The following is a 26,312-nucleotide window of genomic DNA, read 5'->3' as shown; positions in this document are numbered from 1 at the left end:
TGAATAACTCTCAAGTCCTCCTTAGTTACCATTGTTTATTAGCAACAAATGAAACTAACAAGATAAATCATTTTAAATGAAGTGTTATGGTTTTTTATCACCAGAAAATACTGCCCCGAGAATTTAATGGCTGATGCGGAACTTTGAAAGACTCACAACGGTGCCACAAGGGACAGCGTAGCAACTACAGTACACAGAAGCATACACTAGCTAGAGCCACAACAGCGGGCTAAAAGAGCCGCAGGTTGCAGACCCCTGGTCTAAGACATTGTGTGCGAGGAACATCACCATGCGGTAGAACATCCTCTCATAATTTACGATCTTTGGTCATGCACAGCCCGCTACATCTCTAACAACGTAACAAAACAAAGTCCACTTTTGCGTTAAACATTATCCAATCAGAAGTGTGCTGTCAACATAACGTTAACATTAAATCATACTGATGTAACTAATGTTGCTTTCAACTGAATTAAATTAATGTGAAACGCTATCGGTACAACTCTGTCGTCATGTCACTCAGTTGCTGACCCGCCCTAAATGCAGAACATGCTCTCTGCATAGGGCTTCGCGATCAGTGTGCGGGGCATTTTGCTTGAAGAAGCACAATAAAATGTTAATTATTGAATGACAAGGCACTCCCTATAAAATTTTACCCCAAACATCATGCTCTGTCACTAATTAAAATATGAGAGCAAAATGTCCTTCATTACTTCCGGTGGCTCCGTGGCAGATGTCATGTGGCAGATGTTATTAGTAATTGTAGTGCAAAGCATACGATCTTGGGACCCTGGTCGTGGTTGTGAATTTGGAATATTTTTTAAATATATATTTTATTGATGTTAAATTTGTTGAATATGCTACATTTCTGGAAGTTAATAAAAAGAGCGGACTGTGACAAAATCATGCTGATTATCAAAGATGTTAGATAAGTGGTAGTTATCTCTCAATTAAAGCTTTTGCTATTCTGGAAAGTCATTGTGTTGCTCAAGGTGATATAATTTATATGGTGCTGGGATACCCATGATTTCAGAATTTCAAAGTTTCTCTTGGACAACCAATTTGGTATTTGACAAATCCTAGTTACGGCCTTGAACGTTTTTTTTTAAATGTTTTACTGAACTGCAGGTCATTGATTTGCTCAAAACTTGGGGACAGTAAGTACAATAAGAATTAAAAACGTCTTTGCAGTCTATAGCAAACAAGTAACAGATGTAAAGTAATATATATACATACATACATACATATACAGTATATATATGTATACGTATATATATATATATATATATATATATATATATATATATATATATATATATATATATATATATATATATATATATATATATATATATATATATATATATATATATATATATATATATATATATATATATATACACATACATTTATATATATATATATATATATATATATATATATATATATATATATATATATATATATATATATATATATATATATATACATACATTTATATATATATATATATATATACATACATATATATATATATATACACACATATATATATATATATATATATATATATATATATATATATATATATACACATATACATATATATACACGTATACATATATATATCTATATATATATATATATACACATATACATATATATACACGTATACATATATATATATACACATATACATATATATATATATATGTACATATATATATATACACATATATATATACACATATATATATATATATATATATATATATATATATATATATATATATATATATATATATATATATATATATATATATATATATATATATATATATATATATATATAAATAATGTAATAAAGGCACCCATAAACAACTTTACATAGTGCATCATTTACTTCGGCAGTGTCCAAACCCCGGCCGAGTCATACCAAAGACTATAAAAATGGGACCCATTACCTCCATGCTTGACACTCAGCATCAAGGATTGGAATTGGGGGTTCAATCACCAAAAATTATTCCCGGGCGCAGCCACCGTTGCTGCTCACTGCTCCCCTCACCTCCCAGGGGGTGATCCAGGGTGATGAGAATAATTTAGCCACACCTAGTGTGTGTGTGACAATCATTGGTACTTTAACTTTACTCTTCCTTGGCTTACCCACAGTGGCTGTCCATTTCAAAAACGCATTGTTTAACTTATCTGTGATAAACACAGATAAACTTAGCCAGCAATTTGTTGTCTGTTGTTTGCTGTCCATGTAGCATTCGTGCTAGTGGCGCCATCTTCATGTTCACGTTTCACTTAAAGATGCTATTTTAAAATTGATGTGCGCTGATGATAAGAAGGTTTGTCACGGAAATATTAACACATTGCCTCAGTTTTATCTAGGATTTCATTGCAGTTTGTTTTGAATGGCGCAATTGTACACCGCGCTAACTAGCATCACACAGGCATGTGATGTGGTTACTGCCTGTACAATGCGCGCCACCTTCCTGCTGTAAAAACACACACTGTGATTAATCTTTATTCATTTATGATAACACAATTTTTGTATATTAATCACATTCTTTAACAAGTAAATGTTGACTACCTTAGTATTTTTGTAAATTGTGAGGAATTAGTATGTGGTATTTGCATGTAAAGCACATCATATAAACACTGTTGCCACTGGAATCATGCATTTCCCACATTATTGAAACAAATAATGTACAACATTGTAAAACATTTTTATGTTGGTGTGTGATGTGGTGTACACTGTATTGTCAGCGAGGTGTGTCACTGATTTGTACCTGTTTTTTCTGACTTCTCGGTTTCTAAGTGAAGGAGAATGTCAATGGCCCACTGAACCTGGTGCTGGGCATCCTTTTTAGATAAGTTGTGAGAGTAAAGCCAGGCTCCAAATTGTAGCATGAAACCGACTTTTTGCCATTGGTTTTCTTCACTCTTATATGCCAAAACAAAGTACACAAACAAAGAAATATTGTAAATATATGATAGTTAAGGATGCCTACAGTATGTCAAAACTAAGGTTGTTGTAAAAAAGTTGTAATGATGTCATGATTCCACAAGATGGTAGTAGAAGCATATATTTGTTGACCCCAACAAGGTACAAGCTTACCAATAAAGAGGTGAGAGATTTCTGAAAGCAATTCAGTTGCTGTTTTACATCGCAAGAAGACAGTGCTACTTTGTGCCACATCAATGAACAATGCTGTTCTTCTTTGCCTTGCAACGTCTGCATGTCCATTAACACACTTTCACCCAGCCGTGCTTTCATCTGTATGCGATATTTCAGCAGATTTCTGGACAAATACAGATAGCAACAACCTATGGATATACTATACTTTGTAAGGTGTGTTTCATCTGCTCTCGATCGTCACTGGTTTATTTGGTTTACTCACAGTCTGTGTTTGGAGGAAGGCATATCTCTAACAGCATTATCCAGCAGCTGCAGAGCACCGTTCCAGTCTGTTTTGTCTATGTGTATTTGAAGCAACAGACAGTAAATCGATGATCTCAGGGTTAGGACTTCTTCATCTGCTCAGAGGTACAAAGAAAGAATAGTGCAAAAATCAAATCTTTAATGTATGAGAAACATGTGCTCATGTTACAAAATACTATTGAAATACAGAAACAGTATGCCAAAATCAATGTCGCTCTTACTTGGTGCTTCAGGTTTGGAATTCCCAGGAGGGACCGCTGCCAAAGTCTGAGAACCCTTTACTTTGTCCTGTTTATGGAATAAAATAAATGAATATTTAAGAAGAGTAATTGGAGTTTTCTAATATCCTCAAACTGTTTCATAAGCGCCATTGTTCAGGTATGTTTTTAGACACAAAATACGGTAATTCAAAATCCTCACAAGAGCCACATTTGACTATCCATTTTTCCTTCCTGAGCTTCTCAACAAGTTCTGCCAACACATTAATACATTTCAACATAATATATGTTTTGGAGTTCTGCTTCCTGTATACTTATGTTATTCAGAAATATAACATTAAATAAATAACACAAAACAGTAGCAGCCATTATTTGCTCCAGTCCCTGTTCAAATCTCACTTTGAAAAACTAAATTAACAATGTACAGTATATGAGTGCATGTGTTCTTACACTTGTATATTTGGTAAAAATGAGGATGAGTGCATTGAGAATTGCTTCCAGTGGCTCTCTAAGATGGTGTCTTTCCTCAGGTGACTGTGATAGAGGTAGACAAGCATTCCAGTAATATCTGGCAGCTCGAAGACACAGTTCTGGACTCCCAGCCTTCTGTGCATACCTGTGAATGACAGAATATACAGCACACGATGGCCATAATCCATCTTATGTCTCATATCTGTGTTGAGTAACTAAATAATTACAAAAAAAATAGCAGAAATAGCTCCATACAGGCTGTAAGTTATGTTAGTATGTATGTAAACCAAGGACAGCACCTGACACTAGACAGAAGCATGTCCATGCCTGTCATGTAAATATGTAAATTTCCAATGGACTCGTGAATTGTGCTCAAACCCCTCAGACAAGCAGCACTGCTGAGCATCTCATTCACTGCAGGTAAGCCATACCTAAGAATGTGAAGAGATAAATTAGCCATGAATCAGAAACCATTGATAAATCAAGTCCCCAGAACACCAAACATTGATAAAAATAAATAGATACATTCCAAGAAAGACATTACAAGCATCCATCCATCCATTTCCTACCGCTTGTCCCTTTTGGGGTCGCGGGGGGTGCTGAAGCTTATCTCAGCTGCATTCGGGCGGAAGGCGGGGTACACCCTGGACAAGTCGCCATCTCATCACAGGGCCAACACAGATAGACAGACAAGCATTTACACTCACATTCATACACTAGGGACAATTTAGTGTTGCCAATCAACCTATCCCCAGGTGCATGTCTTTGGAGGTGGGAGGAAGCCGGAGTACCCGGAGGGAACCCACGCAGTCACGGGGAGAACATGCAAACTCCACACAGAAAGAGCGAGGAATCGAACCCAGGACTACTCAGGACCTTCGTATTGTGAGGCACATGCACTAACCCCTGTTCCACCGTGCTGCCAGCATCCATCTGTTCATTCTTTATTGCTGGGCTGCACCCACGTGACCTGAAGGCATTTCCGGGTTACAGATGGTGGTGAGGGTCACACACTGCTGTTTATTTTCTTGCAGAAGTGCCAAATTTGTTGCGTTTTGAAAGGTTTAGAGGTGTATATACAAGCCAGACAGCATGAAAAAAATAAGTGAATGTAATGTAATGGATCCATACATTCTTACAAATACATACTTTACTGTTAAAGATTCATCATCACGAAGTAGACTGTTCAAACTATCTAGTCGACAGCACTCCTGTTACACTCACAAGTACAAAAGTATGGAGACACGTCATTTTTTTACATCTAGCTGTGTCCTGCATTCAGCAATGAAAATAAATGTTAGACTTATACGTGCATTACCCAACATTTAATTGCCATGTATTGCAGTGATCGTGACCCATGAGAATAAGTGGTTATACAAAACTATTTTACAGTCATTTATAATTCATGTCTGCAGTTGTTTTAATTGTGTAAACTGAATATTGTGTCTTATTGTTTAGCTATTCAGCTGTTTCCCTGTTATTCAACAATGTTTGGTTTCCAACAATATTAAGCAAAATCCAGTAAGTCATTGCTATATAATATGCAGCATACGAGAGACTATTTAGAGATATTTTCTTGTGGCTAAACATTGTATCAAAAATGCTATGCAAGAACAATGCATGTATCCAATTCATAAAGAAAACTGCTCATATGTAAATACAGTATATGGAGAATAAGAAAAGTACATAAAACAATTTTAAGGATTTTACAGTTTACGTTCATACAGACAGTGACAAAGTGGTAACTGCAAACTTTGGCTCCACTTGACAACCATTCTGTGTTTTTGTTTATCTGTTTACCTTAAAGCCAAAACATCTATTGAAACCATTTCCACAAGCAACAACAGCACATTTTCACTCTGCTTTCCATTGACTTATTAGTAGTAATACGCTGTGTTTGACCTCCATGTGCTTGTATCAAAGACAATATCAACCGAACATAATGTCACATGCAAATCAGTAATATAGCTAGTCCTCTTTCATGTCTAGGGTGAGCTAGAGTTTATCACGGGGGAAAGGGCTCACATCCTAAATTGGTCAAAAGTAAATCCCAAGGCACATATAGACAAACACTCATATTCACACCTATGGATAATTTAGAGCAGTGGTCCCCAACCACCGGTCCGCGGCCCGGTACTGGTCCGTGGATTGATTGGTACCGGGCCGCACAAGAAATAAAAAAAAAACATATTTTATTTTTTTAATTAAATTAACATAAAAAACACAATATACACTTACAATTAGTGCACCAACCCAAAAAACCTCCCTCCCCCATTTACACTCATTCACACAAAAGGGTTGTTTCTTTCTGTTATTAATATTTCTGGTTCCTACATTATATATCAATATAGATCAATACAGTCTGCAGGGATACAGTCAGTAAGCACGCATGATTGAATTTTTTAATGACAAAAAAATACCCCCCGGTCCGTGGGACAAATTTTCAAGCGTTGACCGGTCCGCAGTTACAAAAAGGTTGGGGACCACTGATTTAGAGTATATGACTAGCCTAACTTGCATGTTTATGGGATGTGAAAGGAAGTACCAAGACAGAACATGCAGAGTCAACACGATCTCACTGAGAGGCTGACCACCGTTGGCCCACATCACAAGCAATACTTGATAAAGAATATTGACTGCTATTCTGCGAAATAAGCCCATGCACCCCGGTGGAGCTTTGCAAGCAAATAACTCACCCACTCCTCTATGTGTGAATTCCATAACAAAACATTGAGCTTAATTTGAAGGCCATACACATGTTGGGGGTCTATTACTCTTAAGATACAGTATCATAATAACATGACAGATAGGTCAGTATCCTTACAAAAGGCAAGGGTTGGAGCTGAGGCAGCTTGATGCAGCATCCTCAAGCTGCATCGCTTTTTTAGTGCAGTTCAACACTAAGCGGTACTCCTTGGCATGGTGGCAGAATGTGGCAAGTTGAGACCATATCTGCAACTCCACTACAGCATCAGTCCAGTTGCCATTAGACACAATGGTCACCAGCTTTGCATAAGACAAAAGCAACAAAAGGAAATATGTAAGACAATACTGTGATAAAGGAGGCAAGGGATTACGTTTAGTGGACAAGAGTGGAGAAAAGCACAAAACAATTACATGAAGGAATTATCTACACAAGGGATGAGAACCAGTGGGACAAAAAAAGTTATAGCCAGAGACAGCGATAGGGGACAGATGAAGGACAATGAGGATAAGGGTGAGATAAGCGTTGATTTAGAATAAAGAAGGAACATTAAAAAGAGAGTAAAAGGCCTTTAAAAATGATGGAATGTAATAAAGGACGCAGAGGTGAGACATTGTTATATAATGCTGGCATGCAACAGGGAAAAGAGCAGACACAGAAAGATCTAAAAGTATATATTTAGGGCAGAAAAAAGAAAGAAGAAGTAGAACCATCAAATTGAACAGAAAAGTAGCCAAGGGAAGAAGTAAAGGCTCAATGTCTAAAGTGGGTGAACTACTGAGTAGATGTTATTAACCTACAATCAGAGGAAGACAGCTGCAGGGGCATATTAGAATATGTTGCTATGATCTATTAACTATTGACTGTATATCAGCAAAACATGAAGATATGAGTACGTACTGTTGAGAGACTGGGATCATAACTCTCCAAATTACTAGGAGTCTTATTGGACTGGAGCATCTCCACTTGAATCAGCACACGAGTCATTGGTGACATTTCTTCATTCTGACAATGCAAATTTGGAAAGTAATTCTTAGAGTTTGTTGTATGCAGCACCTGTTGGGCATACATCACTATTTCTTCACATATTAAAGGTTGACTATGAGTTATCCACTCACTGATCTCAACACCTGAACGTTACTATGCATATTTAGCAACACATTGTTACAGTATTATAGTGGTAGTTTGTGGTAAAGTGCATCATGCTGAAAAGTGTGTTGGTCTTTTTTTTTGCTGTAAGACAAACACATACAACCCCTTCTAGAATTATCATTGCTTACTTGTAATGGTTTTGATTGTGCGACTGTACATAATTGCAATGGTGAGTGTACATGTACCTTTGATGTATCAAATTATATTTCCCAATTACTGTGTATATTAAATATTAATCACAGCATAAAGGTCCTTTTTGATAATGCACAACTTGCTATTCAATCCAAAAACATTTCAAAATACTATCAATCAAATTATATTTTGATATACTGTAAACGCCATGTATTATAAGACTGAGTTCTTAGTTAGCCTGGTTAGAAACAATCTAATTAGTTTTGCGTCAAAATACATCAAGTTAAGTGTTGTAGGAATATGGTGCCTCATCAGTCAATTTGACAAATGTATAAAACTGTAATCCCCACATCATATGTGTCCCACTGTTAATGAGCAGCACAGGTAAATGTGACATAAACATTATCACAAGGCTGTGAATACAATGCTATAATGTGGAAAAGGCAGGTGTAATTACATTGTTTACACAGTGCATCAGGAAGGCGATATTGGGGATCTTAGTACATAATCTACAGCACATTCGGGGTCTCAAAAGTCTGGCTGTGAAGGCAATAAAAGCCTGTGGCTTATTTTTATTGGCCCATGGCAAACAGTACTGTAAAAACGAAACCAACCATGGCCCGCATTAGAACATTACAAAAAAGGAATTGGGCCACACCGAAAACAAAATGAAATGTTCCACAATATCACACTAATTGTCACCCAATGTAAAGGTTTAAATGTGCAAGTGCAAATTAATATAATAAAACAATATTTTTATTTTTATTTAATTTGTAGTTTTTATAAAAAAGGTAACTCTTATGTTAATATAAGAAAGCACTTCTTGTGTTTCTTGTGTAGTGCCTCTGTGTAGCTCCGTTACAAGCCCGGGATGCTTCCGTGTTTAACTTTGCCACACCCGTATAATTACCTTGTTTACGTTAGGAATGTCCAGGAGGAAAATGTGACTGGAGGATTTGGACATTGTTAACACAGTATTATCATGGATCTTACGGCAGAAATACAGAGGTGGCCATCAATTACACGGTGAGAGGCATTTTGAACATGGCCAATTTCAAACCGCCAAGACAGTCACAACATTTTTTACATGTTTATTTATTTGTTTTACTCTCCGTTGTTCTCAGATGGCGGATGAGTGACGGATGTTCAGGTTTTGTGTTCGGTGTTAATTCAGTCTTTGGCAGAGCATGGTGAATTGACAAATTGTCATGAACCGCCATCTAAACTGGCAATGTGTGAACCTCCATTTAGACGCGGCGTTTAGACAATGCCTTCAGCTTGCTGTCAAGTTCAAGCAGATGTTCTGGCAAGACACACACCCTATTGGAATCCGTGTATAGAAAGTCATCTGGAAATGTAATTGTGACGCATGCATCCCTTTTGAAGTAATCTTTCAAGTAAGTACAATCTTTATCCATGTTAACGCTGGGACACAGCTGGTAAAGATCGGCTGGGCTTAGCAGCTCATCAGCCAATCAGTAAATGAAGACAAATTTCGGCCACGATCCGGTCCCACGACTAACATAGATTAGTATGGTCTGACAAGTAAAATGGCACCTTTTCATCCATGTCAATATTGCCGCCAGCTTGCTTTTGCAGGATGTTCTTGATCTGCACCCAGGTGGCCACTACTTGCTTCTGTACAGCGATTGGAACTGTCTCCCCTCTGGGGTTGCAGATGGGTATGGTCAGGGCGTAGTCACATAACTGTGGGGACAAAGTGGTGATATTGTATATGATTTACAGCAATTAAAAGCTTATTAAACAGAAGTTCAACCTGTCATCAGCAGGCTTGTTGTTGCACTGCAAACTGTTATCCATAAAGTGAATTACTTGAGTTCCAGTTTGGCTGTAGGGTAAACTAGTGGGAAGCATTTGGTGGCCTCACAGTCAAGAGATTGAGAGTTTGAATCCGTTCTCCCTGTGCATACTACCGCTTCCGCCCTATACATATGCTGTTCATATTTTTTGCCTTCACAGTATGGTTAGGGTAAATGTTGGCCTTGACTGACAATTATGTGAAACATAGCCTATGTCACAGGAATTACTTCATTATTAATTCTTAATAAATGTTTTACAAAGGACGCAGAGTGACCTTTTTAAATTATTGTGTTAGGACAAGACATTTCCTCTTTGAAGACTAGCAGGTGTCTGTTTTTGCAGAAACCTGGGCAAATGTGTTGTGAACACAGAGTCTTCATGTGTTGACATCCCTCTTGATCCACTTTCTGATAAAAAAAAATCATGCAAACATGACCAAGTTTCAATAATCCCAAACATTATCATTTTGCTTGATTTTACCAATACTGGTATGGCTAAAATCCATTAAAGTAGGTATTAATCCTACCCGAAAAAGCCTTAGTGGACAAATATTTGAAGCATTACATGTATATCTGTTTATACTATTGTATCTTTTAGGTTACTTTAGTAAAAGTAATACAATGTCAGGCTTATAAAATGACGTTTACGATATGTTAAATGTCAAAATAGGTAAAATTTGACAGGAACAGGATATGAGGCTTAAGCACGCCAAATTGTTTGGCCTGTTCCACTAAGTGTCACCCTAGTTTATTCGGACACAAGAGCCTTTAAAGAGGCTATAGACACGTGAAATCAAAACAATGGCGCAATAAAACACTGCCACTTAACACGCACCAACATACCTCTCGTGCTTTGTGGATTTTCTGGAGAATATCAGGGTCGAACATACCAGCTTGGACAGCAGACACCTTCTCAGATTTGGTTTTGCCCTTGTCTTGTGGCGGGGCTTGCTCCACATTGTCAGGTAACTCCAGATGCTGGATCAAACCTCGAGCCACAACGTCACACAGTAGCACCAACAGAGCACGATTACTAGGAAGAAAAAAATAAATATCTCAAAATGATTTGAGATATAATTGAGTAGTATCAAAAGTAAGTTATGCATAACAATATACAAATCATTCCTACCCAGTGGACTCTTGGAGCATCTCTACCAGGCTTTGGAACGTGGGAATGAGACATTTATAGTCTCCACTAACCAGCAAGTGCTTGTTGTAGTTCCACGAGTAAATGGATGCATTTGCCACAAGCCACGGTTCCTTAATCTGTGTGCCAAGCTCAGCTGCTCGCAAGAAAGTAGAGGCGGCATAAGCAGACAAAAACTGGATCCAGTCCCTGTGTGAGGTAGGCTAAAGTAAATATCAATATAAAAATTTATACATCCATTGGCTACTGCCATCTTCATTCGCTTATTTGGGGTTGGATAGTGGGGGAAGCAGCCTAAGCAGACTTCCCTCTTCCCAGCTATTTCGTCCAGCTACTTCAAAAGTGTTCTAGGCCAACAAGGAGACATAGTCTCTCCAACGTGTCGTGGGTCTTTGTCGTGGGCCCCATACCAGTCGGATGTTCCCTGAACAACCAGATGCCGGAGCCACCTCATCTGGTTCCTCTAGATGTGGAGGAGGAGCGACTTTACTTCGAGCTGCCCCCGAATTAGTTGATTTTGACCGCAAAAATTGACTCTACGAGAAGAGCCCCGCCATCCTATGGAAGAAATTAATTGCTGCAGCTTGGAATCGCCATCTTGTCCTTTCAGTCACAACCCTAAACTAAGATTAACCGATAAGGTCTGCTCATTTTTCACCACCACAAACTGATGCAGAGACCGCATCACTGCTGATGCTGCATTGACACATGAAATCTATTTGAAATTCAATATTTGGCAAATGTTAATTTCGTAGGCAATACTGTAGATAGCACTGCCTTACTTTGCTGCCTAACCTTCTACATTCCTGTTGTGACTACCAAGAGAGTAAACATTGGGAAACTTAGCCACCCTGCTAACCTAAACAATCTCATTCCTATTCTCTCCAAATCAAAGCCAACATCGAAGCCTGTCAATAACACCATCAGGATGGGTCTGCTCAATGTCAGGTCTCTGAATTTTTGATTGATTGATTGAGACTTTTATTAGTAGGTTGCACAGTGAAGTACATATTCCGTACAATTGACCACTAAATGGTAACACCCGAATAAGTTTTTCAACTTGTTTAAGTCGGGGTCCACTTAAATTGATTCATGATACAGATATATACTATCATATATACTATCATCATAATACAGTCATCACACAAGATAATCACATTGAATTATTTACATTATTTACAATCAGGGGTGTGGAGGGAGGGGGTGGGGGGGTGGGGATGGGGGATATGGACATCAAGTAGTGGACATAGAGAGAGAGAGAGAGATCAGAAGGCATAAGAAAAAGAAAATGTATCTGCATTTGATTGTTTACATTTGATTATTAGCAATCCGGGAAGGGTGTTAGTTTAGGGTTGTAGCTGCCTGGAGGTGAACTTTTATTGCGGTTTTGAAGGAGGATAGAGATGCCCTTTCTTTTATACCTGTTGGGAGCGCATTCCACATTGATGTGGCATAGAAAGAGAATGAGTTAAGACCTTTGTTAGTTCGGAATCTGGGTTTAACGTGGTTAGTGGAGCACCCCCTGGTGTTGTGGAAAATAACAAATCATTTTTAGTCAATGATTTTATTACCACTTCTAAACTTGATTTTATGTTTTTAACTGAAACATGGCTGGAACAAAATAACAGTGCAAGCATTCTGATCGAGACAGCACCCCCCAACTATAACTTTATTGATATACCGGTATGTAGTTCGGGGAAAAGAGGTGGAAGGGTTGCTGCTATGTGTCACTTGGTGATTTTACATCATTTGAATACCCTGTGTGCTGTGTTGAAATGCTCTCCCAAAATTCTCCTGTTAATTATCTACAGGCCACCTAAATATTCTGCAAATTTTTTCGATGATTTTACTGAATTATTGTCTAGCATCTCCACTGACTTTGACTGCCTGGTTATAACTGGTGATTTTAATTTTCATATTGACGATTTGAATGACAAGGGCGCAAAATAACGTTTTACTATTTTAGACACATTTGAACTGTCACAACATGTGACAGAGGCTACTCATTGTAAGGGACACACTCTGGACCTGATTATCACAAAATGTCTCAATGTTTCTGATGTTCTTGTGATTGATCCTTCATTGTCTGATCATATCTGGGTTTTCTTTAATATTTCTGTAATTCCGGACACACAAACAGAATCAAAGAATGTCAAAAAGCGGTACATAAATGAACATGCTGATGTCCTCTTTAAAAACGCCATCTCTTCACTACCACCTCTAAACCCATGTCATGCTGATGATCTTGTAAGCAACGTTAATTCCAAAATTGTGAATATCATAGATACCATTGCACCTGTTACAGTTAAAACGATTTCTGGTAAGCAAAAGGCACCCTGGAGAAAATCTGCTGTTGTAACAGCCCAGAGAAGAGAGTGCAGGAAGGCTGAACGAATCTGGCGGAATACAAAACTTCATATTCACCATGACATCTATAAAGAGAGCCTCCAGGCCTAAAATTTAGTCTTAAAAAGTGCTAGAGAAACATTCTTCTCCAATATCATAAACAGCAACACTAATAAGGCCAAAACCCTATTCGCAACCGTTGACAGACTGACCAACCCCCCAACACAAATACCAGCCGAACTCCATTCCACGCAGAAATGCAATGAGTTTGCATTATTTTATACTGATAAAATTGAAGGCATCAGACGCACCATCAATATCTCAAGCAAAAAAGTTGTATCACCACCCCATTTAGGCAAAAGTAACACAGCAATCATGGCAAGCTTTAATGCCATAGACTCTAAAACTGTAGTGGAAACGGTGACAGCTCTAAAGTCATCCACCTGCTGCCTTGATGTTTTAGCTACCAACTTCTTTAAGAATGTTTTTGACTGTAGCTTGGCCCCTCCTCCCAGCTTTCCTTAATTACGTCCAATACTCCGCGCGGCTTCCTGCCGTATAATAACTCAAAAGGCGCAAAGCCTGTGGAGACCTGAGGTACCTCCCGCATTGCAAACAGTAGGAGATCCAGCCATTTATCCTAATTTGGTTTGTCCTTGTGCGTAAATTTACGGATCACGGTTTTCAGCGTCTTATTTAGCCGCTCCACCAGCCCATCTGTTTGTGGGTGGTATACGCTGGTGCGGATCGCTTTAATTCCCAATAATCTGTACAGTTCCTTTATCGTGCGTGACATAAAGGACGTACCCTGGTCAGTCAGAATCTCTTTCGGGATTCCAACTCGGGAGATGCCTGTGCTACACTCTTTGCAGAGATGGAGCGCAGAGGCACTGCTTCGGGATAGCGCGTTGCGTAATCCACCAGGACTAACACAAAGCGATATCCCCGTGTGCTCGGGTGGAATGGTCCGATGAGGTCCATACCCATTCTTTCGAAGGGGACCTCCATAAGCGGCAATGGGCACAAGGGCGCCTTCGGGGTGGCCGCCGGGTTCACCAGCTGACAGTCCAGGCAGGCAGCGCACCAGCGGCGCACGTCTGCCCGGATGCCCGGCCAATAGAATCGGACCATGACCCGATTGAGTGTTTTATTATACCCCATGTGGCCAGCCATGGGACTGTAGTGTGACGCCTGGAAAACCATTTCCCGTCGGCACCAACAACTGGGTGATTTCCTCTCCTGTTTGAGTGACACGGCTCACTCGGTATAATCTATCTCCAATAACTGAGGAGTGAGGAAATACCCGCGCTGTTCCTGGGCGCACCAGCTGACGTCGACGTAATCCACCTAGTCCCAGGCCGCGCGCAAAGTTTCATCACGGGACTGCTCGAGGGAAAACTTATCCGTAGGGTGCCAGTGGGGGGGCGGGGGGACCTCCCGCGAAGCCCCCGCCGGTTCCCGCTCGGCAGTGTCGGATGGACTCGCGTCGTCACTGAGAACTGCGCAGATATTCCCCTTTCATACGGTCCGCAAACGCACCCCCACGCATTGTGTCAGTAAACGCTTAAACCCCAGCCAATTTATGCCCAAAATTACTGGGTGCGAGAGGTGCGTACTTACAGCTACCTCGACCATATGCTTTTGTCCCTCATACCAAATTTCTACTGGCACCATAGGGTAGTAGTGCACATCCCCATGAACACACCTGATTTTTAGCCGTGTTGCCTGCCTCAAAGCCCCGGGTCAAACCAGGTTCTGGTGAAACATGGTCTGCCCGCAGCCTGAATCCACCATCGCCTGGTATGTACTCCCTTGTATCGTTACCTCGATACCGTACGTCTCACCCGGGCCGGGGGAGGGCACTGAAGGGCCAGCCACCCGGGTCACGCGCCCCACCTCCACCTGTTGAGGTCCCTAATGCACGTGACCGGGCCGCCCATGCCTCCAGCACGCCTGCCCAAGCGTTTGAGGGGCCGTCTACGCGGGAGATGTTCTGAAGGCAGCAGCCGGGACCTGCGGAGAAAGAGCAGCAGAATGGTCACACAGGTCATGATGCTGTGGATTGTGCTCTCCTCTCCCCTCCTCCTGTCGCGCGCTCTGTCTGTGCGTTGTAGGTCTCGGTTGCGCGCTTTGTCCGCGCGTTGTGTGTCTCGGTTGCGCGCTTTGTCCGCGCGTTGTGGGTGCCGGTTGCACGCTTTGTCCGCGCGTTGTGGGTGCCGGTTGTGCCTCGCGGTGAACGGCCAGGTGGTCCTCGGTGAGGGTCACCGCTGCTGTGAGGTCCCGGGGCCGGTGGTACCGGATCCAGTTGGCCGTCCGCGTCGAGATCGCCTCCAGCAACTGCTCCCGGATGATCTGGTCCAAGAGTCGGCCGTCTCCCTCTCCCGGCTGCAGCCAGCGCGTCGCTGCGTCCTAGAGCCGCTGACCAAAGGTGAATGGCCGGTCCTCCTGCCCGAGACGCATGGACTGGAACCGACACCTGTAATCTTCAGCGGTGCCTCCCGTCCGGTCCAGCACCGCTTTCCTCAGGTCCGTGAAGCGCATTCTGGATGCCGCCCGCAAGCTGAGCGCCGCGCGCTGCCCCTCCCCCATTAGGAGCGACAAGAGCCGCACCCCCCACTCTTCCTCCGGCCACGCACATGCTAGACCAAAAACGTCCAAAAAGGCATGGGGTTCCTCTACCTCCCCCATGCGGTGTATGGTGACAGCCGGAGGCATTGGCCGTGCCCCGCCCATCTGATCCGCCAACGCCCGCAGGACTTGGCACTGTTGGCGGCTGCTCGCTGCCACCTCTGCGAGCACGCCCGCAAGAGCCGTCAGGGGATCGCCCTCCCCCGCCGCCGGTGATCCAGCCAGGTTGGGCGCCAAATTGTGGAAACCTCTTGCTTCCGGGTTCGTGGGATCACGCCCCAAGGACATGACAGCTGCATTCATGTTCTTGAACAGTGATTTATTTTTCAATAAATGTTCTTTGTGTTCCTTTTCAGTCATTGCGTTATGTGTCAGTCCTCGCTCTCTTTCATGCTCGTGCTCGTACTTGTTCTCCATCATCAACAACCTCCTCTCTTTTCCAACCGCTGCCTTTAACAGAGCGACAGGTGATCAGACAAATACTCACAGCTGTGTCATCTACGCACCTGTCACTAATCTCGAAGCCGATCCTGACACACCCCGCTTCGCTGCATGTCCGCAGGCCACGCCCACTCCACAATGGCCAACCCCCGGTAACCCTCAGAGGTCAGGGCCTTTGTGGGCCTGTACTCCTATTATAGGAGATTTGTGCGTGATTTCTCACAACATGCTGCGCCATTGAATCACCTGGCAGGGAAAAATGTGCCTTTTGAGTGGTCAGCTGACTGCGATGCTGCTTTCACTCACCTCAAGCAAGTACTCACCTGCTCACCAGTTGTTACACTGCCTAACTTTTCACTTCCTTTTAAAGTGTACACAGACGCTTCTAAAGACACTGTTGGAGCAGTGCTGGCTCTGGAGGATGGTGGTCTGGAGAGAGTAGGAGGCTACGCCAGCCAGGCCCTCACACACACACAAAAGATGGTCTACGTTTGACAGAGAACTATGGGCTGTAGTGTGGGCGGTGCGTGAGTTCAAACATTATGTGGGGATGTCGCGTTCTCCATCATCACTGACTATCGCCCTCTGTTGGGCCTCTGACACATGGCTATTGATAATGACCCCACCGGACGAAGAAGCAGGTGGGTGCTGGAGCTGGATCCGTTCGACTGGACCATGGTGCACAAAGACGGCTCCCACCATAAAAACGCTGACGCACTGTCCCGTCGCCCGGCGACTCCTGATCCCGTTGAGCTAGACACTACAGCAGTAGGACTGCACACCGTGGCTTCCGTGGGGGCATCGGATGGCTGTCTGTCCGCAGACGGAGAGCAGGCAGACATGGCTTCTCGATATTCTCTCTGTGGTGCTGAGGGAGAGTTGCAGTCACTACAGCGTCAGGACACAGACATTTGTACGGTGCTGGCTTTGCTGGAACAGGGCGTTCCCCGTCGGCCTCGCAGACTCCCCCGCGGGTCTTCCGTTGGTGTAAGGAAGTTATGGAATGGGTTTCACCGGCTGTCAGTTAAGAAGGGACTGTTGTGTCGTACGACACTGCTTGCGACCGTGGGAGAGCCGCAAATTCAAGTTGTGGTTCCCGCCTCCATGGTGCCGGGGCTTCTGCAACAGTTACATGGGGGTCCAGCCGCTGCCCATTTTTTTGCGGAACGTGTGTGGGAAAGGGCCCGGCAATCTTACTAATGGCCCTTCATGCTGAGAGACATCCGAAGGTGGTGTGAGCAGTGCAGAGCGTGTCAGACCCGCAGGTGCCCGGTCCCCGGGCCAAGGGCTCCCATGGGGGGTCCCAGGTTTTTCGCCCCCTCCAGAGGGTGGCCATGGACATTCTGGAGTTGCCCTTAACGTCCCGGGGGAACAGATATGTTTTAGTGGTGGAGGACTACTTCACTAAGTTTGTCACACTGTATGCACTGCCCAACCAAACAGCTCACACTGTCGCTCGCTGTCTGTTTGAGGACTATGTTTTGATGCATGGTGTCCCCGAAATCCTGCATAGCGACTAGGGTCGCCAGTTTGAAGCGGAAATCATCCAGAGACTCTGCCAGTTGCTTGGAATAAAAAAGACACGCACCACTGCCTATAACCCCAAGTCTGATGGCATGGTGGAGCGTCATAATCGGACTTTGATCGACCAGTTAGCCAAGATGTTGATTTTTCACGGGGGTGAGTGGGACACATATATGAGGCAGGTCGCCTTTGCCTACAACACGTCTAAACACGCCAGCACCCGGTTCACCCCCTTTTACCTCATGCACGGGCGTGAGGACCTGGTTCCTGCAGAGACACTAGTGCCCTCTAATGTCCTGGACTCCCGGGGCTCTGGGATCCTGACGGACTATGTTTCAGCTATGGCTGAACGGCTGGAGTTGGCCTTCAGTGCAGCCACGCTTAATTCAGTGGAGGCGCATGAGAGACAGAAACTGTATTTTGACAAGATTGAGCTGTCATCGGGCCCACAAAGAGGGCACATTGGTGTGGCTGAATAACCCCACTGAAAGCCGTACTAAACTGGCGCCGCACTGGAAGGGCCCATATCGAGTGATGCAGGTGCTGGTCTCTGGAGGGGAAGCGGGCTTGACATACCGCATCATCAACCCTCTGGACCCGATGGAGCAAGCCCAAGTAGTGCATTATGACAGACTGAAGCCGTACACGTTGCCTTTGCATGCACAGGAGGTGCCTTCCTCTCCCTTCGCACTTGGGAGCTTCCCTACTATGGAGGCTTTACCGCTTCCCCAGGTCCCACAGTGCAGTGACTTGGACAATGGACTGCGGGGGGATTCTTTGGGGCTTAGGCCCGGACTATCTCGCAGGGGGTGCTGGCCGTGTCACGCCCACATGCCAGCAAGGCTGTGGGCGATCAGCATTCTGCACACCTGGAGCTGATGATCAGACCTGCCTTCATAAGCCTGCACTACCTGCCATCCATCCATCCATCCATCCAATTTCTACCGCTTATTCCCTTCGGGGTCGCGGGGGACGCTGGAGCCTATCCCCGCCTTCCGCCCGATTGTAGCTGAACCTGCCATCCCTCGCCGGAATATAACCGGAAAGCTTTTTGCTTTCCGTGTTCTTCCTCGTGCTTGATTTGTCCCCTGTGCCCACAGTGTTTTCCTTCCGTTGCCCTAGATCTCGACTGCCTCCCTTGATCACTGTATGATGACTGAATTTCCCCCAGGGATCAATAAAGTACTTTCTATTCTATTCTATCCTATCCTCGACCCCCCCTCGCATGGACACGGACTCTGACGCCTCTCTCTCGCCCCTGGATCTTTCGCCTGCTTACGGACATCCTTTTTTGCCTCGCCCTATTGGACTTCCAGTTTGGAACAACACCTCCCGGTCAGACACTCAACAGATAACTGCTTCACATAGTCTCACACCATACACACTCTTGAATTTAGTCACACTCCATTCTATAGTTTATTAATTATATTGTTCATTATTTATTATATTGATGACATATATAATAAATACATAGAGCATTATTGCCCCCTTGTGGAACTGTGCTGTCACAACTCCCTCCAACCATAACAAATATTTAATATTGGAAAAAAAAAATTGTAATAAGTAGAGAGTAAGTTCGTAGTAGTAACCAGTGCTCCTTTTCTGCAGAGCTGCGTTGTGTTTTTGCTACTACAGCGATCGAACGAGAAGCCTCGGTCCGCAACAGTCGCAGTGTGGGAGCGCCGCAAGTTTGTATGTTCCGTAATTAAATCAAATAACAACGCGACACAAATAGATGGACATGAAGATGACAGAAAATATATCTCTGCCAAAAATCCACACTTTGTGTAAATTGACAAATAGGAGACTTATATAATATGTAAAAAAGAGCAGGAAGCAGCTAATTTATGTAAAGTTCAGGAAGAAATTGTCAGCCAGCTGCTTGATACATGTCTCATCTATAAGGTACATGAAGGATCCCAGAAATTGTTTTATTTAAATGTTTGCCATTTTTAGAAATCATATATTTTATATCAGTCATACCATTTAGAAATCATTCATGTAAATTGTGTTACAAATTGAGAACAGAAAGTGATCATTTTGTGTTAGTAATTGCTATGAATTGGAAAAGGGGTAGGATTGAATAAGCTTTGTTTCTTTCCATTCCTTTTCGGACAAGTTGTAAAAAGAATTGAAAAAATGTAAAATATGTGATGTATCATATTGAAACTGTATACATGTTCAAAATCAACTTCAACCTATCAACCAACCAATATGTCAGGGTTCCCTACGATGTAACCTTACAATGTATTAAAATCATAAATTGCTATAAAATTAATTTGGTTGCAAGTTAGTGTGATGAAGAAAAATCCCATAATTTTACGAATTTTCAGGAAATTTCCCCTATTTTGAAATGGAAATGTTGATGGTCCTCTTAGACACACGTACTAAAGGTGTTTGTGATATCCTCTGAGTTTTTTTGCTGCTTAAATAACTACAACATTAGCGCCGCAATAAACATGTCGCTACTGGTCTGCTGTTTTCTAAAAAGTAATTTTTCGAAAACAACTTAAAGCCTTGTCCGGCTGTTTACTGACATATACTATTCATGTTTAAATAACTTGTACTGCAAATTAATATTGGCTCTAAATATCGGTTATCGGCCTCCTTGACTACTACAATCGGTATCGGCCCTAAAAAAAAAAAACTCTCTAGTTTTAATAACCAAGATTTAAATGTTGTTGTTGGGTTTTTACCTGTAAATAACCCACTGTGGATCATCTTCAGAAACACCTCCATCCTGTGGACGGACTGCTGGGCTGTTGAGCTGCACACCTTGCATTTGTATCTTTTTGATAGTAGCCTGAGCAAGACAGATACCATTGATTTACAACTTTACAAAATAATATTATGCATGTACATTTTTTTTTTTTTAAATATAAAACAGTTCAGAGGTGTGACATGCAGCGAAGATACAACAAGAATAAAAAATACTTTGAGGAAGTAGCCAGTTTTATGCAAATGAGCCGCTACTGACCCAGGCCCTTTAAGTGAGGGAGTGGTACAGAAAATAATTTCCTGTGAGAGCAGCTTGTCGCATGTTGAAATGATGTGTAGGTATTATTAGAATTATTAACAACAATTATTATTAAATTCCTAATTATAGTTTTTAGTGTGTACTCACATACCTCAGCAGTAATAAAACACATTTCTGCTAAAAGACGTAACTTTTTCACACAGGGATGATTTTCTTCAAAACTGCTAACAACTTCAGTAGTGGTGTCTTCATCCGAGCATCTAGATTCTGCATGAAATAAAAGATAAAAGTACTGTGACATAGAATACCAATTACAGTAAAGCTACTTCTTGTAGGTCATAGTATTATTAAAGCTTAAGGCGTGAATATATATTCCCTGCAAAATCATACTGGGAACTTTTTTAATACACGGTGGTATCTTAAATAATGAAGAAATGTTATACTTGAATGGATCTTTACCACTTTTCATTTGCTAAGATGATGTATATTGCAGAACAAATAAGGACTTAATGAGGATAATTGCATACACAGCAAATACAGCATGTGTTCAAATTTAAGATTAGACATTTTATTTTTAATATGCAAGTTTTCACCAACAACTATTGGTCGCTTTCTTGAAAGAATGTGTTCTACCATAAATAATTAAATAAATCAGGTTCAACACTGAAAACTGTCGACTAGAAGTCACCCACAAATAATCCAACAGAAATAGAAACATTCCAGGCAGAGGCAACTAAGAGAGACAATAATATTGAGTAATTACAATGTGTGTAAATTAGTTTTCAATATAAAACAATCATAGTTTTTTGTAACTCAGTACACATGCTAACGTTTTTATCCGCATATATATTTGATATTTCTTTTCCTCAGAGATATGATTCTTTCATTAAGCATCTTACTGTGACACTTGGGCATCTTCAACTGTCCCTCATCATAGAGCAAACAGAATCGACAAGCGACTCGGCACACATCCCAGACTTCCTGTTTTCTTGCTGTCTTTGCAAGTGTTGCCCACAGCTTTAGCCTAAACAAGAACAGATACAATGTCACAATGTAAATCATTCAACATGGTTATTTGTGGAAAACCAATCAGGTTCTCTCCACTTGCCATGAAAAGAAAGAAAGATACACAGCTGAACATTACAAAATACTAAGTTAAAGAATTTGGACAGGAAATTGAGGTAAATTATGGGAGGCCGTTGAATTACATTGTTTGGTAAAGCGAACCAGCCATTTCTAATGTTCCACATTTCAAATGGAATCATATATGCACCTCTTCTTGCACCACTTCCTACAGTATCAATACAGTAAATCAAATATATTTGTATTTAATGTACAGTAAACACAGGCGGTAATAAAGATCCATTCATCCATCCATTTTCTACCGATTGTCCCTTTGAGGGTGGTAATGAAGATAACACATACAAATATCATAAAGACGCATAGTTCCTGCACTTCTTTACAACAACAATACCGTTAGGGTTGGGTATCGTTTGAATTCGAACGATTCCGATTCCGATTCTTTGTTTCGATTACGGTTTCTGACAATTCTCGAATCCGATTCTTTTAAGAGGCAGGGTCAAAAAAAAGTTTAGGATATTTTAAATGAGCTAGCTAACCTACAGTCTTTCTGAATGAAATAGTCTGACATTCTCCATCAAATTTTAATTATATTAACTTTTTAAGAACTTTAATATAAATTACTCACAGGGCTGTTTTCAACTAGAATATAAATATAAAATCTATGAACTTGAATATAAATATTATAAATTATGAATACATTTTCCCAGGGGTACACTTTCCTCAAGAGAGCTTTATTTTTGAAAACCTCATGAAAACACATTTACACACACAAGTGTATGATGCTGCAGGAAACCTCATGAAAACACATTTACACACACAAGTGTATGATGCTGCAGGAAACCTCATGAAAACACATTTACACACACAAGTGTATGATGCTGCAGGTACTTAAAAATGTTACCGTGCTCCCACTGATGGGCTAACCTGGTGCAGAAAAGCAAATAAACAATAAGAAACATCTTGCAAAACCCAGTCCAAATTAGCAGCAGGTACAGTATAAAATCAGAGACAGTTCTTGTTTAGGAACATGACCATATCCGCCTTCTCAAGCAGGATGCGTGAGCGTTCTGGACAGATAGTGTCTCCTGCTGTGGAAAATACACGTTCGCTGGGTGTGGAAGAAGCTTGAACGCATAAATAGGAGAAAGCGAGATATGACAGCAAAGGATAAGTCTTTTGTTGGTTCCACCGGACCACCACCATGCAGCAGGGTCGTCAGACATAAGTATCGGTGGAACGTCCTGGTACATCTGCAGCTCTCTCTCCACTCGTTTCTTGATGGACATGGAGCTCTGTTATTTCGCGGTTATTTCATGTTTTTTGTAAAGTAAAGCCACACTTTCGACCGCCGACGCCCGCTATCCATGCTTGAGCTTGACTGACTCGCTTGGCTATGCTAACACTTCCGGCGGTGGGCGCTTCTTCGTTGGTGTTCAGCGGCGTCTTCTTCCGGTTCGGCAGACATATTTTTTTCCGGTCGGCGGACTGGTATCGAAAATAGGAATCGAAATTTAAACTTTTGAACGATTCCGGGAGAATCGGAAAGTTAGTCCCGGTTCCAATCGATACTCGATACTCGATACCCAACCCTAAATACCGTACTCGCTTTGAGTTTTTACACTGGAAAAAAGACAAAAAAAACCACCTCTCTGTGTTGTCAGCATTTTCTCCTTGTCGATCAAGGTATCCTTCCAACTTCTGTACAGCTGCATAGTAATGCTGAGCCTCAGCAGAGAGCTGAGCTAAAGGCCCGCATCCAACACTTGCTTTGGTAACTAGTAAAACACAAAGTCGCATCAAATATGTTGAAAAACTTACAAAGCTGTATTTTCCCAATTCATTAGGGACATATCGTACATGTTATGAATGCACAAAGAAAACGTGCATTGGTTTTGGTGCTTTTCTTGGATTTGAGTAATTATTTTTGATGTATTTAACATGGATTAATAAGAATGCATGTTTATGCAAAGCAAGAAAGCAGGATGCACCCCAGAGAAATGTGTAAATCAGTGCTTCTTCAGTCATGACAATAGCTGTCGCAATTTGATTAAATCAAACTTTAAAAAAAATATATGGATACATTCCAGATTGGTTTAGGGCAATTCGTCAACTTGTTCTATGTCGTTAATGATGTAAAAACTAAATTATGTGCCTTATGCCCTAATTGGTGTTGAGAAAAGTTGGCCATGTATTAAAAAAAAGATGACATCAAAAAACAAGCCAAGGGGAAAAAAGGTCATAGTAAACCAGTGTCATAATCATTGGAAAAACCTGAACAACATGGTTCCATGTAAACTGTGCAAATTATAAATGGCTTCCCACAGCAGCATCGCTGCAATGCACAAGCACTTGAAAAAGCAGCATCATGGGAGAGATTATCTCAAATGGCGGAGAACATAAAACAACTCTATCCCTGACCGAACAACAAGCATTTAAAGTTCCAAGACACAAGACAATTGCTGGTGTATTTGGGGGGAATTAATTTGTAAAATGTGTCGTACCAATATACAGAAAAGTTTGATACATAGGAAAATTAAATGTACATATTAGGTGATACATTTAAAAAAATATCGATATATATTGACACTGAAGACAGTTAGATACATAAAGACATTAAAACTACATATTAGGTTATTATTTTTAAAAAAATATCAATATATATCGATTTAAGAAATAATTGTTAGGTTCAGCATTAGATTAGTTTAAATGTCATGGTTTAAGCGGCAGAGGGGGGATTTAGTCATTTGATTATGAAGAGCAAACACAGACTACAGTGTCTTGAACAAGGGAGATGGGTCAAATGCAGAGATATAATTTCGCCACACCTAGTGTGTGTGTGACAATCATTGGTACTTTAATTTGAACTTTTAGTGCTTTTGTACGGGTATTGTTGCTAAGCATGCAGTCTCTGTGCTATATGTTATCATTGCTATTATAAATCTTCGAATGCAGTGGAATGTATTTTTGAATACAGGTACCACAATAAACATGAAACGGTTTAGTTTTTCACAGCATAACATCCTATATGCACAGTGTCCATACATCAAAAATAAAATAAATATTCATGTGTTCAAGTGCATGCAGATGGGTGCCACACATTGTGTAAATTAGTGGTCCCCAACCACCGGTTCGGGGACCGGTACTGGTCCGTGACGCATTTGCTACTAGGCCGTACAGAAATATTAAATAATTTATAAACGACTCCATTTTCTTAACTTTCGCCTGTCTCACGAGACACACGAATAAGCTTGTTTAAAGATGTACAATAAAACTCCTCATAGGAAGTTGACATTTTTTATATGTGTTATAACTTTGTGACATAATACAATGAACATTAATGAACGTATACAATATAAATGTGACATTTGCATCTCGTTGCAAAGAAACAAGCCCAGGGCTCCCACTAATTCAGCGTTATAGTGAGTTGGATTTTTTTCTAGCACTTATTTTTGCTGTATTTATCTTGTACAAGTGGAAAGCCAGTCCCTGAAAATAATGCCTACATTACACACGTTTGTGGTGAAAAAAAGGTTGGGGACCACTGGTGTAAATGAAAAACGATTATCAAGTGAGAGATGTGACGAAGGCAAATTGTTGTCAAATTAAAACTCAAAGAAGGAAAATGTGTACGCTTAGGGGTGCTTTCTGCATTCAGCACCATCTGGAAATCAGCAGGGGCCAACAGTTGACCCACAGTCAGAAGTAAGGGACGGCAATCTGTATCCTGTTGGGTCTGCATGTCCTTCACCTGACAGAAACAAAGCGACAGTTTACACATCATACTGTACATCGACAAACACAATATTTCCAACTTTAATTATTTCAGGTGAAAGGCACGGTACACCCTGGAATGGTCACCAGTTAATGATACAAAACCCGAAACCAATGAAGTTGGCCCTTTGTGTAAATCGTAAAAAAAGAAACAATACAATGATTTGCAAATCCTTTTCAACTTATATTCAATTGAATACACTGCAAAGACAATATATTTAATGTTTGAACTGAGAAACATAACTTTTTTTTAGACTTAAATTTAGACAAACTTTATTGAACCACAAGGGGAAATTGTGGATTTGCAAATAATATTTAACTTAGAATTTAATGGCAGCAACGCATTGCAAACAAGTTGGCACAGGGACATTTTTTACCAGTTTTCCATGGCATTTCCTTTTGACAACACTCAGTAAATGTTTGGGAACTGTTGTTCAACAGTCTGGGGTCTCC

The 26,312-nt window shown here is 41.2% G+C and overlaps 1 protein-coding gene across 10 annotated transcripts in view; it reads right to left on the bottom strand.

Annotated features, from left to right (window-relative positions):
- LOC133657441 (cilia- and flagella-associated protein 46) overlaps positions 1-26,312 on the bottom strand; it is a 105,326-nt gene that overhangs the window by 64,457 nt on the left and 14,557 nt on the right. For 8 of the 10 annotated variants that reach the window (XM_062058771.1, XM_062058774.1, XM_062058777.1 and 5 more), the window contains 16 exons: positions 25,719-25,836; positions 23,734-23,863; positions 21,905-22,029; positions 21,157-21,272; positions 20,725-20,831; positions 11,072-11,278; positions 10,786-10,975; positions 9,680-9,829; positions 7,739-7,843; positions 6,959-7,140; positions 4,434-4,565; positions 4,114-4,279; positions 3,667-3,733; positions 3,405-3,540; positions 3,122-3,305; positions 2,793-2,946 (listed from right to left, as the gene is read on the bottom strand). In XM_062058771.1, coding sequence (XP_061914755.1) covers positions 2,793-2,946; positions 3,122-3,305; positions 3,405-3,540; positions 3,667-3,733; positions 4,114-4,279; positions 4,434-4,565; positions 6,959-7,140; positions 7,739-7,843; positions 9,680-9,829; positions 10,786-10,975; positions 11,072-11,278; positions 20,725-20,831; positions 21,157-21,272; positions 21,905-22,029; positions 23,734-23,863; positions 25,719-25,836 — 2,269 coding nt within the window. The remainder of the gene's footprint in view (positions 1-2,792; positions 2,947-3,121; positions 3,306-3,404; positions 3,541-3,666; positions 3,734-4,113; positions 4,280-4,433; positions 4,566-6,958; positions 7,141-7,738; positions 7,844-9,679; positions 9,830-10,785; positions 10,976-11,071; positions 11,279-20,724; positions 20,832-21,156; positions 21,273-21,904; positions 22,030-23,733; positions 23,864-25,718; positions 25,837-26,312) is intronic. The other 2 variants (XM_062058775.1, XM_062058779.1) reach the window with 2 other exon arrangements.

The sequence above is a fragment of the Entelurus aequoreus genome, linkage group LG09 (genome assembly GCF_033978785.1).
Source record: "Entelurus aequoreus isolate RoL-2023_Sb linkage group LG09, RoL_Eaeq_v1.1, whole genome shotgun sequence".
Classification (NCBI taxonomy): Eukaryota; Metazoa; Chordata; class Actinopteri; order Syngnathiformes; family Syngnathidae; genus Entelurus; species Entelurus aequoreus.
Note: the sequence above shows the minus strand (reverse complement) of the source record. Positions and strands in the feature narration are given on the sequence as shown.